The sequence below is a fragment of the Oncorhynchus kisutch genome, linkage group LG12 (assembly GCF_002021735.2).
Source record: "Oncorhynchus kisutch isolate 150728-3 linkage group LG12, Okis_V2, whole genome shotgun sequence".
Classification (NCBI taxonomy): Eukaryota; Metazoa; Chordata; class Actinopteri; order Salmoniformes; family Salmonidae; genus Oncorhynchus; species Oncorhynchus kisutch.
In genome coordinates, this window is record NC_034185.2 from 54,379,550 (window position 1) to 54,399,977 (window position 20,428).

At 48.3% G+C, this 20,428-nt stretch overlaps 1 protein-coding gene across 1 annotated transcript in view; it reads right to left on the reverse strand.

Annotated features, from left to right (window-relative positions):
- The window catches only part of tenm3 (teneurin transmembrane protein 3), a 380,000-nt gene that overhangs the window by 288,106 nt on the left and 71,466 nt on the right, over positions 1 to 20,428 (reverse strand). Inside the window, exon 2 of the mRNA XM_031836697.1 lies at positions 464 to 860. Within this exon, the coding sequence (XP_031692557.1) occupies positions 464 to 728 (265 nt within the window). The 5' untranslated portion in view covers positions 729 to 860. The remainder of the gene's footprint in view (positions 1 to 463; positions 861 to 20,428) is intronic.

Sequence of the window (20,428 nt, forward strand, 5' to 3'; positions counted from 1 at the left end):
GAGTTCAAGCAGGTACAGCTGACCGTGACTACAGTGTAAAATCTACGGACAGCTTGAAGTGGAATGACACAGGTCCTGGTACTCAATTTAATTGTACAGTCCTGGTGATCATATTTACATTTGACAGTACTGGTGATCATATTTACATTTACAGTCCGGGTGATCATATTTACATTTACAATCCTGGTGATCATATTTACATTTACAGTCCGGGTGATCATATTTACATTTACAGTCCTGGTGATCATATTTACATTTACAGTCCTGGTGATCATATTTTAGAGCCAATAGTCAAGGTGGTATAAAAAATGGAGGTGCCGGATGATACTCTGTACCGGTAGGTACCAGGCCCAGCTCAAGCACTGCCTACATGGTCAGCCACAGGGCAGCGCCCCTAGAGCATGCTAGGTGCCTTGCTCAAACGCACACCGGCAGGGGGATAACTAACTAGGCTAAATAGTACCTTGTCGGGTGTACTCGTCCTGTTCACGGTGCACCATCTCCTTCACTCTGCTGCTGTACAATAGTCTGGAGGAGTCCTGGTGGTCGAAGGCCTTGAGCGTCTCGCTGGAGCTGTACGACTTCTGGGTGGGTACCCTCGGTCCCGGGCCACCGCCGCCGCCGCTGCCGCACTCCTCGCTGTCGCCGGACGAGCCCGTGTAGCGCCGCTCCTTGTCGCGCCTGCTCTTGGTCAGCGAGCAGTAGGGCCTGCGTTCCTTCACGTCCATACTGCCAGCATGCTTCGCCGACCCCGGCGGATAGACACAAACACGGCACGGACCGGGACGCTGGAGGAAGATGGGTGGGAGGAGGTGGAGGAGGGAGGGTCCGCCCAACCCGCTCCGCTTAGGCTCGGCTACCTGGAGAGAGGGAGGACAGGGAAAGAGAGAGGGAGGGGGAGAAAATGAAAGAAAAAGTGTGAGACACAGCGGTCAGATAGCGCTAAGCTGTGCACTTAATCTTCCCGGGATCCTGAAATCCTCCCCACCTTCTGGAGTGTTCAGCGGTGCTAGTGTGTGTGTGTGTGTGTGTCTCGGCAGGGTCTGAGTGCATTGGAGTGAGGAGAGGCAGGCAGGAAACAGCCTTTAGGAACTGAAGTAGGGAGGGCAGGGGTGAGAGGGGAGTGGGAGAGGGAGAAAAAAGCCGGGGAGGCGGGGAGAGGAGGGGGTGACTTAATTGATTACTCCCGTCCCCCTGATCTGGTATGTGTCTAGCAGTTGCCGATAAGCACGACACATCCATTAGATAAAAATGCATGTGTGTGTGCATGTGTGTGTGTGCATGTGTGTGCGTGTGCATGTGTATCAAGGAGGAAGCGGAAAACATTTTCAATCTTTCATTAAGCCCTGCTGCCATCGAGAATTAATCAAATCTACTGACAACATCCTGAGAACAAAAAATAAAACGACATACTTGTGTGTGTCAGAGTAATAACCATTGCATGGAGTCCCCCCAGGGGTACTTTTCAAATATTTATTAGCCAAAAAACTTTCTCTCTGCTTCTAATTTTGCGTTCTGATCATTGCGGCCATTTTAATTTGGAAATCTTGGCTGGCCCTTTTCTGGAGGTCTCCCAGAGATTGTGCATGGCTGCTCATTCTCAAACATATGTCTTTTTCCGACTTCATCCGTCTTTTCTTTTTCAAGTCAACAACATATTTCTTGATAAGGTTTTCCTGCGTCAGATTTCTAAACTCGTCCCAGATGATAGCAAAAGCGAGGGAGGCAGTTGGGAGGTTTGGAAGGTAGATTCTCCCTAATGAAATGGGGAGAGATGCTTCTACGGCCCTATAACATCTGCGATGCTGAGAACACATGGAATCATGGAATCCAGACATGAAAACAGATTTCATGAATATTCAATAAATGTAATTGAACTTAGTAGGGAATCAACTAAATGTACTGAACATGTATTAATTTGCCCAAGTTTATCATAAGACATGAACAGAATGCATCAGTGATTTGTATTTCCTGGAACTTTCTGAAGAGGCAGGGAGAATTCCCCTGTCTGTGTATGTGACTCTTTGTATAGATTTCTCAATTAAATGTTAATTACAAAATAGCCTATGCTTACCAGGCAGAATGAGATCATGATTATTTGCATCAATCCAGTGGGTATTTGCTTTGCAAACTCTACCATCACATGTACTCTACAAAAATCCTGCTAAACCACTGCCTCTTGCTAGGTGCACACTGGAATTAAAGGGTAATTACACACACAAATGTAAATTGAAAGAGTGGTATCCTGATGTGGTTTAAGCACTGTTGTGGATTTACAACATCCAATTTAGTTCTATTTCTATTTAAAAAAGTGGGACTGTGAGTGCGTAAAAAAACAAAACAGGGTCAAATGGAAACCTGGAAAAACATAATGGAGAAAACAGAATTTGGGATAAAACTAACGCCAATCAGGCAAAACATAAAACAGATTTGATAGGGCTATGCTTCTGATCAGAAGAGGAGAATATCATCATTTCTCTGCCTTCTCTCTCTCCTCACTATCAGGAGGAATTGAACAGATGACAAAGAGAGGCGTTATTTAAAGGGCAGCGTTAAGGTTATGCCAGGCTGCCGCTCCTGGTTGAAATGGTTCACAGCATCATTTGCTTTCCCCCCACACAACTGTGTGTGTTATTGGGTCTTCCTAAGCAGTGGATAGACAGAGTAGGGGGTGGCTTGGGTGACCTTTAGGGGGTTTCCCTGCCATGCCCTGGGGGCTGTGGGCTGTCCCACCTCATGGTCATCTTCATTTTTATTTGTCTTTTAATTTGTATTTATTCCACACACCAAATACAAACATACACATACGAACAGCAACTTACCGGTACAGACAAATACACACAACGATGACTCAATTCTCATCTGCTCAGACCCAAAGGCTCACACCCCATCCCTAGTGCCTGCCTTATTGTTGCCGTTAAATGGTATACATTTGTTTTTCTCATTCGCCCATGTTATTTCAATATTTCAATCATCAATCATTACATTTTTACATTGTATTAATAACGGCAGATTGATTGATTCCTAGGTTTTTAGTCTACGTTTTTCGTGGTCATCTTAAATAGATAAATAAGTCTGCTGCGGTGGCATATCAGCAGCCCCAACCACGACAAACTATCATTCATGAATACTAATAGATACAGTATGAGGAGAGGAAGAGAGAGGGAGAAACAGAGAGCGAGCGACTGAGGGAAAGACGGCTCCTCACACTGCTGGTTTATAGTTTTGTAAAAATGTACCGAGGCAGACAGGAGGGCAGAGTGACAACTGAGTGAGTGAATGAGTAACGGAGGGAGGGAGGGAGAGCAGGAGAGGTGACTGATCTGTGAGGAGTGCTTATGGGGGAATGAGACTTAGTGAGTGAATCAGATCAGCAGCACTGTGGTGATCTGTCAGGACCAGTCAGTTAGACAGACCAGGGCTGAAATTAGGATTAGCATTTTGTCATCTACCAGCCACACTGGCAGGGCAGCTGCAGCTCTGATCCTCACACCATGCCCCCCTGGTAGGGCCCCTTACATGGCCCCTCACGGCCGCTAGCTTCACATCCTCAGCTGGGACAACCCAGCACTCCACTGCTAGTAGTGTGAAATAAATAATTTAAATTCACACACATTTGTTGTCTCATAACTATTCCCCAGGTCGTTGCTGTAAATGAGAAGGTGTTCTCAGTCAACTCACCTGGTAAAATAACGGTAATAAATATATATACAGTGGGGCAAAAAAGTATTTAATCAGCCACCAATTATGCAAGTTCTCCCACTTAAAAAAAGATGAGAGAGGCCTGTAATTTTCATCATAGGTACACTTCAACTATGACAGACAAAATGAGAAAAAAAAATCCAGATAATCACATTTTTAATGAATTTATTTGCAAATGATGGTGGAAAATGTCTGTCATAGTTGAAGTGTACCTATGATGAAAATTACAGGCCTCTCTCATCTTTTTAAGTGGGAGAACTTGCACAATTGGTGGCTGACAAAATACTTTTTTGCCCCACTGTATATATAATTTTTGCACACAGTCATTAGTAATAGGTTTATCAAACACAGATGATTTTATTGGAAAATATAATTTTCTTCAATGTTTACAATAATTTTCAGCTTGACTTAATACTAATGTGCTGTATTTTATACAGAGAAAACATTATTAACGTCTCCTCTAAACATTATACGTATTTAAATTGTCAAAACATTACACTAAAACGGATTTAATCACTGAAAACAATTATTCATTCAAAGCTAAAATGGGTAAATGTGACCAATTTGCCCCCCTCCGGTGACACAAAAGAGAGTGACAACGTTCATCTGATTTGTCTGAGTCTAAATGAAATTAGGTCTGGCTGATCAAGTGCATTATTGGTCATTAAATTCCTAATTAAAAAGTGCTTTGGTTCAATGACTGGAGCCAGAGTTTTAAACGGGAAAAGAACACTGTGGCTGCAACACTATTATGGTAATGTCTCACATAATAACATTAGCCAAGATGAAATCATTTGTGCTTCAGTCAGAAACACAGACAGGAGAGAGTGCTGTAGCTACACAGTTATACTTCAACAACATTTCAAGGGAGATGTTTCAATAATTGAAAGCTATGCATTGAGGTATTTGAGCTACCGAGTGGCGCAGCGGTCTGAGGCACTGCATCTCAGTGCTAGAGGTGTCACTACAGATACCCAGGTTCGAATCCAGGCTGTATCACAACCGGCCGTGATTGGGAGTCCCACAGGGCGGCACCCAATTGGCCCAGCGTCGTCCGGGTTTAGCCGGGGTAGGCTGCCATTGTAAATAAGAATTTGTTCTTAACTGACTTGCCTAGTTAAATAAATATGCATCGACATACTGTGTGCTTCAAGGCAGAGTTCTTACAATGAAATGCTGCTGGTTCATATAAATGTCTGTCCTGTTTCACCTTGGAGTTCTTTCTTTGATTTGTCTTCTTATCCTCGTCTCTTTTCATGGAAACTTACAGTTGGATTTTGATCACAGAGAATAAAGGAAGTTGAGATGCTGTCCGTTGTCCTACCTGATGGAAAACACCCAAACTAAAAAAATACCCAAATGAACAACGACTAAAATCTTTCATTGTATTTGTGTGAGTTCTTAATTGACGCCAATGACCGCTGCAACAAATCTAATTAGATCCACCACTCAACTGTCATTAGAAAATACTAAGTAAACATACACTTGCTAAACCCGTGGGCCAACTGAAGTGAAGGGCTTTTAAACAGGTGAGAGAGAGAGAGCTGTAGAGTTACTGTGGTTTTACAGTGGAACAGCAGAGCAGGAACATCCACTCCTGTGACAGACAGGACTGTTTTGCATGTAAGTACATTACCTACGCCAACACACACACACACACACACACACACACACACACACACACACACACACACACACACACACACACACACACACACACACACACACACACACACACACACACACACACACACACACACACACACACACACACCAGCTGCTGCTGATGTAAGCTCATTCCTGTTTTATTAGTTCTCCATGTTCTTTCAGTCTTCACTATGATAAAAAGATGCAATTGTGATACCTGTGAACACACGCATGCACGCACACACACCCGCACACGCACACACGCACGCACACACACACACACACACACATTAACCCAGTCATATTCTCTCGAGCCAGTCAAACACCTCATCAGCCATGAACTGTGATGCTGACTGTCAGATAAAATAGGACAAGTAGCAGGTCGGCCCAATCAGTGTGTAAGTGTGTGAGTCAATCTGTGTGTGTGCATTAGGCGTGAGTGTAAAGTCATGATGACGTCTGAGTTGACGGAGAGGATTACTCTTTTTACCTGAGGATCTAACGCACATGCAGCCCTGGGGAGAACACACACATTCTAGACACACGCTCACACGCACACGCACATGCACACACACACACACACATACACACACACACAACCTGCCAATAACTCCTGGGGCTGTGTGTGTGTGTGTGTGTGTGTGTGTGTGTGTGTGTGTGTGTGTGTGTGTGTGTGTGTGTGTGTGTGTGTGTGTGTGTGTGTGTTGCGTGTGCGTGTGTGTCTAGAATGTGTGTGTGTTCTCCCCAGGGCTGTTTACGGGGTGACCTCAGAGAGTCGCCTGAGAAAGCCTGTTGCTTCACCTCAGGGACACTCTGCCCCCTGCTCCACAGGACACACACAACCCTCCTGCCCTCCTGTCTACAAACTACCCCCTCCGCCAGCTCCCACAGGGGCACTGGGTTCAGCCAGCCACCTCAGGCAGTGTTTGTCCCCTCTTTCTAGGTAAGTCCATCTGGTACCACAGAGGTCTGAGCAACACACTCTGCTCATGTATGTCACATGTCATTCAGTATGAACACGTAGATCAATGCCTCACAGCATGAGAGAGGGAAGGAGGAGAGGAAGAGGAGAGAGAGACAGAGAGAGAGACAGACAGACTAGAGAGAGAGAGACAGAGAGAGAGAGAGAGAGAGAGAGAGAGAGAGAGAGAGAGAGAGAGAGAGAGAGAGAGAGAGAGAGAGAGAGAGAGAGAGAGAAAGAAACTATTTGCACATTGTTACAAAACTGCATATAGACAGTATTATTTTGGAACTAATGCTAATAAATCCCTTAAATTGGAGAGAGAGAGAGAAAGAGAGAGAGAGAGAGAGAGACAGAGACAGAGACAGAGACAGAGACAGAGACAGAGACAGAGACAGAGACAGAGACAGAGACAGAGACAGAGACAGAGACAGAGACAGAGACAGAGACAGAGAAAGTCCAGGGACCTGTAGTTTTACGTACTAAGAGAACAACAGGAATTCCTCCATCATCATTTACTACCACCGCCATCCTTCACTCCTTAAAAAACACTCCCTACACACTTCTCCCATGCTACAGCTTGGAATCATCAGGCGCTGCTATTCCACTATCCCACTGTTTTTAATGTGGCTCTTTCTTCTCTTAAATAAACACGGGATCCCTCAGTGGAATGATACAGAGCCAAGGCACAAGGCATCCTTCCCGTAATGTGAAGCAGACATGGGGCGGCTGCAATTTCTTACAGGTTTCAGGGCTGCATTCATACAGCGTCTCAGAGTAGGAGTGCTGGTCTAGGATCAGGTCCTCCCTATTCTTATAATCGTAATCACTATGTTATAAAATACACAACTGATTCTCGATCAGCACTACTACACTGAGACATTTTAAGAATAATGGCGCAGGAATCCTTGCCATAATGTGAAGCAGACAGAGCCGGCCGGGGTGGCTGATCTGCATCTATTTTAATGGGTTGTTCAGCTCTGGTTCAGCTCTGTCTGGATCTGGTTCTCCTCACTATGCTGCCTGGCTCAGTACTGAAACCCTGTCTGTCTGACTCAGTACTGAAACCCTGCCTGCCTTGCTCAGTACTGAAACCCTGTCTGTCTGACTCAGTACTGAAACCCTGTCTGTCTGACTCAGTACTGAAACCCTGCCTGCCTGACTCAGTACTGAAACCCTGTCTGTCTGACTCAGTACTGAAACCCTGCCTGCCTTGCTCAGTACTGAAACCCTGTCTGTCTGACTCAGTACTGAAACCCTGTCTGTCTGACTCAGTACTGAAACCCTGCCTGCCTTGCTCAGTACTGAAACCCTGCCTCAGTACTGAAACCCTGCCTGCCTGGCTCAGTACTGAAACCCTGCCTGCCTGACTAAGTACTGAAACCCTGCCTGCCCGCCTGCTGCCTACACACACACACACACACACACACACACACACACACACACACACACACAATGGAAACATTGTATAACAACCTAACAATTGTTGCTGGAACTCAAAGAAAGCAGATTAAAGAGGAAGGAGACAGAGGAGGTTGTGACAACTTTGTTTATCCCACAAATGTTATCATAAAACAGGGCGGTTTTCTTTTTAATCTCACGGCAACAGGGAGATTATCGGAGTCATCAAGATGCGGAAAGAGGGAGTGGCGGATAAGGAGAGAGAGAGAGAAAAAGGGAAAGAGAGCAAAGAGAGAGAGAGAGAGAGAGAAAGTGAGAGAGGAGGAGAGAGATAGCCTGACCCATATATACTGTGAGAGGATGTTTCTGTGTGTTCCAGGTTGCCTTGAGGTCACCTCTCTCTCTCTCTCTCTCTCTATCTCTCTTTCTCCCCACTCTCTCTTTCTACACATGGTCCTCTCTCTCTCTCTCTCCCCCCTCTCTTTCTTCACATGGCCCCTCTCTCTCTCTCTCTCTCTCTCTCTCTCTCTCTCCCCCTCTCTGTCTTCACACGGCCCTCTCTCTCCCCCCCCCTCTCTCTCTCTCCCCTCTCTTTCTTTCACACGGCCCTCTCTCTCTCTCTCTCTCTTTCCCCCCTCTCTTTCTTCACACCCCCCCCTCTCTCTCTCTCTCTCGCTTTCTCTCTCTCTCCCCCTCTCTCTTTCTTCACACGGCCCTCTCTCTCTCTCTCTCCCCCCCCCTCTCTTTCTTCACACGGCCCTCTCTCTTCCCACTCTCTCTTTCTTCACACGGCCCTCTCTCCTCTCTCTCTCTCCCCCCTCTTTCTTCAACACGGCCCCCTCTCTCTCTCTCTCTCTCCCCCCTATCTCTTTCTTCACACGGACCCTCTCTCTCTCTCTCTCTCCCCTCTTTCTTCACACGGCCCCCTCTCTCTCTCCCCCCCCCTCTCTTTCTTCACACGGCCCTCTCTCTCTCCCCCTCTCTCTTTCTTCACACGGCCTCTCTCTCTCTCTCTCTCCCCCCTCTTCTTCACACGGCCCTCTCTCTCTCTCTCTCCCCCCTCTCTCTTTCTTCACACGGACCTCTCTCTCTCTCCCCCTCTCTCTTTCTTCACATGGCCCCCTCTCTCTCTCTCTCTTCCCCCTCTCTCTTTCTTCACACGCCCCCCCCCCCCCTCTCTCTCTCTCTTCACACGTCCCCCTATCTCTCTCTCTTCACACGGCCCCCCCCTCTCTCTCTCCCCCCTCTCTCTTTCTTCACATGGCCCCCCCTCTCTCTCTCTCTCTCTCTCCCCTCTCTCTTTCTTCACACGTGCCTCTCTATCTCTCTCCCCCCTCTCTCTTTCTTCATATGGTCCCACCTCTCTCTCTCCCCCCTCTCTCTTTCTTCACACAGCCCTCTCTCTCTCTCCCCCTCTCTCTTTCTTCACACGGCCCTCTCTTTCTCCCCCTCTCTCTTTCTTCACACGGCCCTCTCTCCCCCCTCTCTCTTTCTTCACACGGCTCTCTCTCTCCCCCTCTCTCTTTCTTCACACGGCCCTCTCTCTCTCCCCCTCTCTCTTTCTTCACCGGGCCCTCTCTCTCTCCCCCTCTCTCTTTCTTCACCGGGCCCTCTCTCTCTCCCCCTCTCTCTTTCTTCACCGGGCCCTCTCTCTCTCCCTCTCTCTTTCTTCACACGGCCCTCTCTCTCTCTCCCTCTCTCTTTCTTCACCGGGCCCTCTCTCTCTCCCTCTCTCTTTCTTCACCGGGCCCTCTCTCTCTCCCCCTCTCTCTTTCTTCACCGGGCCCTCTCTCCTTCCCCTCTCTCTTTCTTCACCCGGCCCTCTCTCTCCCCTCTCTCTTTCTTCACACGGCCCTCTCTCTCTCCCCCTCTCTCTTTCTTCACCGGGCCCTCTCTCTCTCCCCCTCTCTCTTTCTTCACCGGGCCCTCTCTCTCTCCCCCTCTCTCTTTCTTCACCGGGCTCTCTCTCTCCCCCTCTCTCTTTTCTTCACCGGGCTCTCTCTCTCCCCTCTCTCTTCTTCACCGGGCCCTCTCTCTCCCTCTCTCTCTTTCTTCACCGGGCTCTCTCTCTCCCCCTCTCTCTTTCTTCACCGGGCCCTCTCTCTCCCTCTCTCTCTTTCTTCACCGGGCTCTCTCTCTCCCCCTCTCTCTTTCTTCACCGGGCTCTCTCTCTCCCCCTCTCTCTTTCTTCACCGGGCCCTCTCTCTCCCCCTCTCTCTTTCTTCACCGGGCCCTCTCTCTCCCCCTCTCTCTTTCTTCACCGGGCCCTCTCTCCTTCCGCTCTCTCTTTCTTCACCGGGCCCTCTCTCTCCCTCTCTCTCTTCTTCAACCGGGCTCTCTCTCTCCCCCCTCTCTCTTTCTTCACCGGGCTCTCTCTCTCCCCCTCTCTCTTTCTTCACCGGGCCCTCTCTCTCCCTCTCTCTCTTTCTTCACCGGGCTCTCTCTTCCCCCCTCTCTCTTCTTCACCGGGCCCTCTCTCTCTCCCTCTCTCTCTCTTCTTCACCGGGCTCTCTCTCTCCCCCTCTCTCTTTCTCACCGGGCTCTCTCTCTCCCCCTCTCTCTTTCTTCACCGGGCCCTCTCTCTCCCCCTCTCTCTTTCTTCACCGGGCCCTCTCTCTCCCCCTCTCTCTTTCTTCACCGGGTCCTCTCTCTCCCTCTCTCTCTTTCTTCACCGGGCCCTCTCTCTCCCTCTCGCTTTGCTGTAAGATAACCAGAGGATCCCCTGTATAAGGTGGCAGAGGTATAGATACAGAATGTCCTCTGGCTCCTCTCTTCCCTGTTAATGGCAGTGAGGTAGTACAGCTACCCTGACCTTCTCCCTTGGTGTCATCTATAAACACAGAGGAGACGTATCTCTGTTGAATACTCAAACTATCATGTGCGCGCACACAAGCGTTAGGCAAACTGCTGGACACAGCCCCTGCTATAACTCGTCACAAATCGCTACATTGAGGATGAGCAGAGTGATGATGTTGATGTTTATGATGGTGATGATGCGTCTGATGCTTTTTACTAGCATTACATCATTACCACTTTCCATGGTATTCCTCACAGACAGACACTAACATAGATACTGCAGTGACAGTACTATCTCAGCCAGACAGCCTCGGCTCTAGTCTGCTTTCTCTCTCTCAGCTTCTGTGTGGCAGCCTCACAGAACAAGAGGGCATGGCCACCGAACAAGGGAACAGAAGGGAAGAGAACAGAGAAAGAGGGCAGGAACAGGAGGCAGCACAGAGAAAGAGAAAGAAAGAAAGAGAGAGAGAGAGAGAGAGAGAGAGAGAGAGAGAGAGAGAGAGAGAGAGAGAGAGAGAGAGAGAGAGAGAGAGAAGAGAGAGAGAGAGAAGAGAGAGAGAGAGAGAGAGAGAGAGAGAGAGAGAGAGAGAGAGAGAGAGAGAGAGAAAGAAAGAAAAAGAAAGAACCAGAGAGAGACAGAGAGAGAAAGAAAGAAAGAAAGAAAGAGAGAGAGAGAGAGAGAGAGGAGAAATAGTGAAAGAGAGAAAGAGAGAGAGAGAGAAAGAAAGAACGAGAGAGAGAGACAGAGAGAGAGAAAGAAAGAAAGAAAGAAAGAAAGAAAGAAAGAAAGAAAGAAAGAAAGAAAAGAAAGAAAGAAAGAAAGAAAGAAAGAAAGAAAGAGACAGAGAGAGTGAAAGAGAGAAAGAGAGCAGGAGGCAGCGTTGAGAGAGGGATTGAGAAAAAGGGAACAGTTTTAACTGAAGGCAGAGTGGTAGTGGATGACGTTAGCAGCCAGCCGGTGAGAGAGTCTAAGCAGAGAGACTTATGGTTTGGGGGTCTTTACGGAAGAAACCTAGCATTGCAGATGTTGTTTTTTTAGTACACTGTGGAACATGGTGTGGAATTGGAACTCCTGGGCTGAGTTACAGTCACAGCAGTGTTCTGTGGCCAGACGGGGGGACAGAATCAGCTGGAACAGAAAACGTTCAATGGAAGGAAGTCACCGCATATGAAAAACAAGAGATAACTAAAAGGCAATGTGTAGGTTATCAAGTCAGGCTGAAATAGATACCGCTCAGAACACAGAGTGGAGAATGGTAGATAGAGGATAATGAGAGAGAGAGGAGAGGAGGGGAGAAGGGAGAGAGGAGAAAGAGAGAAAGAGAGAGAGAGAGGAGAAAGAGAGAGAGCAAGAGTAGAAATAGAGCGAGAGAGAGAGAGAGGGAAGAGAGGAGAAAGAGAGAGATAGAGGGGAGATCTCTCATGATCAAAGACAGTCTCTCCAGGATAGATGCAAGGAAAGAGAAACATTTCACTGTGCAGTAAAATAAATGACTGGACGACCATAAAAGCCTTGCTGGGTTCTGAAACCCAGATCGATTTGCTTCTTGCCTCCTCTGGTTTAAAGTTGTCAGACATCTGAAGGACCTGTATCAGAAAGTATCTGGACAGTGACATGAGAAGCTAGTTATGACCTTAGTGTCACTCTGGACACGGTGATGTCAATTGGATGGAAGGATGAAAGGATGTGGTAATTGAGGTAAGGTATACCTCATCTCATCTCTCTCTCTCTCGCTCTCTGTCATGAAGATCTGTCTCTTCCTGAGCCAGATATGTAAACATAGGAATAAGGGAGGGAGAATGAGTGAGTGTGAGCGAGAATGAGTGAGTGTGTGAGAGAGAGAGAGAGAGAGAGAGAGAGAGAGGAGAGAGAGAGAGAGAGAGAGAGAGAGAAAGGGAGGAGATGTTGGCTATGAAGCTATGAGGCAGGACTGTTAACCATCACTGGTCTGACAAAACAAAGAAGATCATAGCTTGATGCAAATAATGTCAGAGTGCTTTCTACTGGAAATGTTTACTTAGCCTTTCTCCCTTTACCTGTAGCCCCCCCTCCCTTCCTCTGTCGTGTGTTTTCTCTCCCTTTACCTGTAGCCCCCCCTCCCTTCCTCTGTCGTGTGTTTTCTCTCCCTTTACCTGTAGCCCCCCCTCCCTTCCTCTGTCGTGTGTTTTCTCTACCTTTACCTGTAGCCCCCCCTCCCTTCCTCTGTCGTGTGTTTTCTCTACCCTTTACCTGTAGCCCCCCCTCCCTTCCTCTGTCGTGTGTTTTCGCTACCTTTACCTGTAGCCCCCCCCTCCCTTCCTCTGTCGTGTGTTTTCTCTACCTTTACCTGTAGCCCCCCCTCCCTTCCTCTGTCGTGTGTTTTCTCTACCTTTACCTGTAGCCCCCCCTCTCTTCCTCTGTCGTGTGTTTTCTCTACCTTTACCTGTAGCCCCCCTCTCTTCCTCTGTCGTGTGTTTTCTCTACCTTTACCTGTAGCCCCCCCTCTCTTCCTCTGTCGTGTGTTTTCTCTACCTTTACCTGTAGCCCCCCCTCTCTTCCTCTGTCGTGTGTTTTCTCTACCTTTACCTGTAGCCCCCCCTCCCTTCCTCTGTCGTGTGTTTTCTCTACCTTTACCTGTAGCCCCCCCTCTCTTCCTCTGTCGTGTGTTTTCTCTACCTTTACCTGTAGCCCCCCCTCTCTTCCTCTGTCGTGTGTTTTCTCTACCTTTACCTGTAGCCCCCCCTCCCTTCCTCTGTCGTGTGTTTTCTCTACCTTTACCTGTAGCCCCCCCTCTCTTCCTCTGTCGTGTGTTTTCTCTACCTTTACCTGTAGCCCCCCCTCTCTTCCTCTGTCGTGTGTTTTCTCTACCTTTACCTGTAGCCCCCCCTCCCTTCCTCTGTCGTGTGTTTTCTCTCCCTGTAAGTTATATGAGCGGGTTGTGATTTGGAGCGATTTGTTCACGTCACTGAACCCCCTTCAACCCTCTTCAAGTCCTGAGGAACAAGAGAAATAAGGAAGCAGAAAAAGGAAGACAGGAACAATGAGCTGATGGCCCCCTTCATTTCATCACTCCAATGGACTGACTGGTCGGCTGGTCCAATAACAATTCCTTTATGTCATCTCCATGCAAAACACATACAGGACATGTGCAGATACACACACACACACAAATCATCAGACTGGGGGGAGTGGTGTCTGTTCTACATATGTGTGACCCTGCTCTGTGTCACCATCCCAGGGCTAAAGACCCCCCTACTCTCCCCCTCATCTCCCCTCTTCCCCACCCAGACAGGCCCCAGAGCCCCTGGGTTTCTCTGCGAGGGCGCCCTGTGCTCAGTGCTCTCCGGGAACGGAGCCGTGTGTCTGGGCTAGAAACCTGAGCCAGCGTCGGGCAGAGGGCTAATAAATTGGCCCCTGTTCCTCCTAATGCGTGCCGGGTGTCCTGGTCTGGGTGAGGGCTGGGAATAGCCCAGTTGTTTCCAGATGGTGTAGGGGAAAATGGGGTGGAGGATGGGTTGAGTGTGTGTGTGTACATGACAGTGTGAGTGTGTGTGTCTGTATGTGTGTGTGTGTTCCTGTGCGTGTGTGTGTGTACATGACAGTGTGAGTGTGTGTGTACATGACAGTGTGTGTGTGCATGTGTGTATGTGTGCATGTGTGTGTGTGACCCCAAAGGAACCAGTCAGTCTGATAGAGGGGAAGGGTGGGGTAGTCTAATTCAGGCCAGTCCTAATTCTCCTCCTTCTTCTCCAGCTCTGATCCATCACCCCTCCCCGAAGCCAAACACACAGTACTTCCTCCTAGCCCAATCACAGGCCTCACAGGGCCTGACCCGACCACTCATTCACCCTACTTACCAACACATGTACACACCCTGCCGCCCCCAGTCAATGAATGTGGACACACACAGTCACGGAAACACATGTAAGCGCACACACACACACACACACACAGACCTAAAGTAAACACCCACATAGGAACATTCCGACAAACACCAACTATAAACAGACACACACACAGAGGCATCCAAACAAACTCAACCACTTGTAAGGACACACAACAGAAACTACATTCCTCTACAAAAAGAACATCTCAACTAAACTCCCACATAGAAGCAGAGGACCAGTTCTCCCTCCAATGGTTCTAAACAAAGTGTCAGAGCAACATGACCTCTTCAACTCATTGAAGTACACTTTAACCAGTACTACTAAGTTACCCTGACACTTACTACTACTACTACTTCCATGGTCCTCATAAACCACCACCTGGAACCCCTCTGTACTACATAACCTGGTGTCTGAGAGAGAGAGAGAGACAGAGAGAGAGAGAGACAGAGAGAGACAGAGAGAGAGAGAGAGAGACAGAGAGAGAGAGAGAGAGAGAGAGAGAGAGAGAGAGAGAGAGAGAGAGAGAGAGAGAGAGAAGAGAGAGAGAGAGAGAGAGAAGAGAGAGAGAGAGAGACGAGAGAGAGAGACAGAGGAGAGAGAGGAGAGAGACAGAGAGAGAGAGAGAGAGAGAGAGAGAGAGAGAGAGAGAGATAGTGTGTGAGGAGACCCTCTGTCTCTCTTTCGCTCTTCTCATTACGCCCTCCTCCTCTTCAACACGCTCAGGCACTCCTCAGATCATCACATCTAAACAATCATTATTTCCTCTCTCAATCTCTCTCCATCTATCTCTCTCCACGTCTCTCTCTCCATGTCTCTTTCACCAGGCCAGTAAGGGAGTAGAAACACACAAGCCCTTCTCCGAGGGCTCTGTAGGATTTATGCCTTCCTGTCATTATGCTCTGGCACGGACCCCGTTTTCACCCCGTCTTCTCTGACACGTCATACAATCTGTTGAACTTGGGACACTCATTATGCCTTCACCCCTCAGACAGAGAGATTGAGAGACAGAGAGAGATCATCTGGATAGTGTTTTCAGGGGGAGATTCCACCAGCCCTCCCTATGGTGGAGCACCACAGCAGGCCGGCAGGAAGAGAGAGAGAGAGAAAAAGAGTGAAGATGATGGAGAAAGTGGAGCCAGATGAACGGCCTCTCATACAGGGCCTTTGAATCATACTGAACAGTGGCTGATCTCAGATCAGACATCTCTGTTGTCCTTAGTCAGGTCCACTCACATCCTTCTAACTCATAAACGGTATTGTAGGAGAGTACTCCTCTCTCTCTCTCTCTCCCTCTCCCTCTCCCTCTCTCAGTCGCTAACCTACCTCCTACCCGCCCTCCCCTTATCCCCCCAGTCCAACACAATTACAGGTCCGTCCCTACTTATCCACCCAGAGAGAAGAGAGGGATTAAAGAACAGAGCACAACGTAGCAGCTTTGTCAGATAGGCACGGAACAGAACAGAACAGAACGTAGCAGCTTTGTCAGATAGGCACGGAACAGAACAGAACGTAGCAGCTTTGTCAGATAGGCACGGAACAGAACAGAACAGAACGTAGCAGCTTTGTCAGATAGGCACGGAACAGAACAGAACAGAACGTAGCAGCTTTGTCAGATAGGCACGGAACAGAACAGAACGTAGCAGCTTTGTCAGATAGGCACGGAACAGAACAGAACAGAACGTAGCAGCTTTGTCAGATAGGCACGGAACAGAACAGAACAGAACGTAGCAGCTTTGTCAGATAGGCACGGAACAGAACAGAACGTAGCAGCTTTGTCAGATAGGCACGGAACAGAACAGAACAGAACGTAGCAGCTTTGTCAGATAGGCACGGAACAGAACAGAACAGAACGTAGCAGCTTTGTCAGATGGGCACGGAATAGAACAGAACAGAACGTAGCAGCTTTCTCAGATAGGCACGGAACAGAACGTAGCAGCTTTGTCAGATAGGCACGGAACAGAACAGAACGTAGCAGCTTTGTCAGATAGGCACGGAACAGAACGTAGCAGCTTTGTCAGATAGGCACGGAACAGAACAGAACGTAGCAGCTTTGTCAGATAGGCACAGAACAGAACAGAACGTAGCTCTACACGGTTGTAATAACGCATTATAATATTCTAACGCTGTTCATAAACCTCTACAACCACATTCCTCAAGCGTCATGTGCTCTACAGGTCTTTGCCAGTCTGTGGGGGGGATGGATTGTTCTAGAACTCACCCAGGTGTGATGTCAGAGCTGCCAGCGTGTAATCATTAGATTATCAAGCGCTGAGATTAATTGGCCTCCGGCTGGCTCGCCGTTCCGCATCCTTATGCATTTGGACCGGAGGGTGGCCGGTACGATGTCACAAAGGAACCATTGATTAAGTTCCCTATCATTTTTCCTATTTAATTCATCCTCTCTGTTCTCCCACATAATAACAGGTAGCAGCATTCAGGCACACAGGGGTAGGGAGGGGGAGGGGGGAGACAATGGGCCACTTGTACAGGGGAGGGTGAGAGGGGTGAGGTGGGGAGGGGGGTGACTCCTTATTCAGTGGACCCAGCTGCAGAGGGGCACCCTCAGGTTACATCCTAAATGGTACCCTATTTCCTATAAAGTGCACTACTTTTGTCCAGAGCCCTATAGGAATTGGCAGCCAAATGGGACGTAGTATCAGAATGTCCAACAGACTGGGTCCGGGAGAATAAAGGAGAGAGGGAGGGAGGGAGAGAGGGAAGGACAGAGAGAGGGAGGGAGGGAGGGAGAGAGGGAGGGACAGAGAGAGGGAGGGAGGGAGGGAGGGAGGGAGGGAGGGAGGGAGGGAGGGAGGGAGGGAGGGAGGGAGGGAGGGAGGGAGGGAGGGAGGGAGGGAGGGAGGGAGGGACAGAGAGTGGGAGGGAGGGAGGGAGGGACAGAGAGAGGGGGCGATGGAGGGAGGGACAGAGAGAGGGAGCGATGGAGGGAGGGAGCGAGGGAGGGAGGGAGAGAGGGAGGGAGAGAGGGAGGGACAGAGAGAGGGAGGGACAGAGAGAGGGAGGGACAGAGAGAGAGAGGGAGGGATGGAGGGAGGGAGAGAGGGAGGGAGGGACAGAGAGAGGGAGGGAGGGACAGAGAGAGGGAGGGAGGGGAGGGAGGGACAGAGAGAGAGGGGGAGGGAGGGAGGGACAGAGAGAGGGAGGGAGGGAGGGAGGGACAGAGAGAGGGAGGGAGGGAGGGAGGGAGGGAGGGAGGGAGGGAGGGAGGGAGGGAGGGAGGGAGGGAGGGAGGGAGGGAGGGAGGGAGGGAGGGAGGGAGGGAGGGAGGGAGGGAGGGAGGGAGGGAGGGAGGGAGGGAGGGAAGGAAATACTGAGTATTCAGTTCCATCAACTAACCTAATCATTTGGACAACGTTGGAACAAGCCCAGTGACAGAGGATATGGGGTGAAATATATCACTACACCCAGCGTCTAGGTGCTGTATCTGGAGTATTAAGGAGGAGGCGACGGGGCCGTGACGAGGAAGTACATACGCTCCGAAAAATAGGGCAGAGTCATTGAGTTACATGAACAAAAAGCCCTCTTTCGTCTCGAAGACATTTTGTTAAGCGGATCGGTTAAATTGAGATTGGAGCAGAATAAACCCAAAATAACTTTTAGCAGGGCACGTGTTTCACACAGCTTGTCTTGTAAAAGAAAGTCAAATTAATTAAATTAATTAATAAAATAATTTCTCAAAGGGCATTTCAGTTACCGGTGCATTAAATACTATCTAAGGAAAAGAGAAATAAAGAAGTACAACATACACAGGGTTTAGGTGGTGGGTGTGTGACGAGGGGCCTGGGCCTAGTCAATGGTGCAGTCGCCGACCGAGCAGAGGCCATCCTGTTGGCTGCAGTGACATTTGCTGTTTTAAAGGACATTCCCTGTGATTCTATACATTTTGCCACGGCTGCTATCTGAGTGACTCAAACATTGCAACAAATACAACAAAAGCATTTTTGATTCTCCCCCACTGTCCAGCTTTTCTTTTGGTGATAGTTCGTTCTTAAAGATGTACGTCCATTATCTTTTCTATATATTAGTTCTGGTTTTAGTCATTTAAGTTTGCACTGAAAATATTTTTTTTACGATATATATTTATTACAACTTCCACCGTCAAGTCTAACCTCTAGCTGTCAGATCCGTACCGGCCTGTTGAATGGAAACTCAAAGCGAAGGACTGCACGTCATTAGGAAGGCGTCAGACACTGTTATCAATTAACAGAAAAAAGCTTATATTGTTATTCCATTGTATGATTTTTTATTGTTTTGTGCCACATTATAAGGACACTGTAATTTCAGCAATTTCTCTCTGTTTATCCATCACATTTAAAAAAATAATAATAAAGTTAAGTTTAGAATAATAATTCTTTGGGCAGATCGTCTCATATTGAGGTAATTCCAGAAGAGTGTCATTGTGTTGACACAGTATCTTTGACTTAATGTCAGTGACGCCAAAACAGATTGATATCAGAGAGTCATGGGAGCTAACCCTACCGAGCGTTGCAGGAGCTGTGTGTGTGTGTGTGTGTGTGTGTGTGTGTGTGTGTGTGCCTATACAGCCTGGTTAATCACAGAGTGTCTGTGAGGTGTGCCATTACAGCCGCTACTTTTACCTCTGAGAGATTCTAGCCCTGCTGTCCAGTCCCCCCTCTCTATGACTGACAGATCAGGTCAAAAGGTGAGTCTAGGCCCCCCAACACGGGGGCGGGATTTCCCCTCGGGGCTGGAGGGGCCTGTTTAGACCTAAGCACCTGATTGGTTAATTGAGCTGGCTATTTGGAGAGTGTCACCTAATCCGGTGACTGAGACGTCTTCCGCCCCGCTGACTGATGGCTGTTGATAAAATCTATTCCAAAGCCATTTACTTCTTCCTCTGCTCTGACAAAAGAGGGCTCTGATTTCAGAGTGGTGGTAAAATACAATCCCCCTAAAGCCTGACCTACATGACAAGAAGGGCGGTTATAGGTTCACTTGGCCTCTGTCCCAAATGGCACCCTATTCCCTATTCAGTGACCTGCTTTTGATCAGGGCCTATAGCGCTCTGGTCAAAAGTAGTGCAGTATGCAGGGAATAGGGTGCCATTTGGGACGCAGCCTGGGACAACTAGGCCGACTGCAACACTAGACGTGCCGCTTTGCTTTCACAGGCAGACTAGAAACACCTCCGTATGTCAAACACACAGAGCCAGTCTGGACTCAAACATGAGTTAACCCTTCCATCCACCTCCAGGTGTTGGCCATCAGCTGTGGTTTCGATTTGGAACAACAGTCCTCGTGGGTGGAGAGAAGGGCACAGGATCTACAGTAAAGTAAGGAATCTGTACGTAAGGATGAAATGAACAGCTACGGTTGACATCTTTATCGAGCAAGTGGTACTTGACAATGCTACAGTTGTTTGGGGATTTCTCCGACACACACGCACGCACGCACGCACGCACGCACGCACACACACACACACACACACACACACACACACACACACACACACACACACACACACACACACACACACACACACACACAAACCTGAACCAGAGTCAAGGCTAGGTTAAAACAACAGCAAAGCAGGTCTGTGGACACCAAGACGGACTGAGTGCCAATTTGTGTGTTGAAAGCCTTTACTTATTGCGATGAGCCTGAACGTCAGGGCGGCCGGGGCTCAAGCTGCTGATGTGCTATTATCATTTAATGCTCTAAATGACTAGGTGGACAAACAACTGTCTCTTCTATGTGTCTTTCTCTGTCATGTAAAGACACCAGTCATTAGAAGACGATTCAGGACGTCAGGGTAATAAATCACATGAATAACTCAGGTTCTGACACCCTGCTATTTTCATAGACAAGAGTCTGTTTATTTTCCTGTGAATGTCCAATCAGATTTTTCTGCTATGAACAATGCTGCTGCTATGCTTGATCCTACCGCATCTATTTTGACATTTGACATATGTATTTTACTAGGAAATAATATTGGTATCAAATGACTTCTCTGAAATTGAAATGAATGAATAATAAACTTGAGGTCTATTTTTTCTTCTTCGGTTGAGATACAATT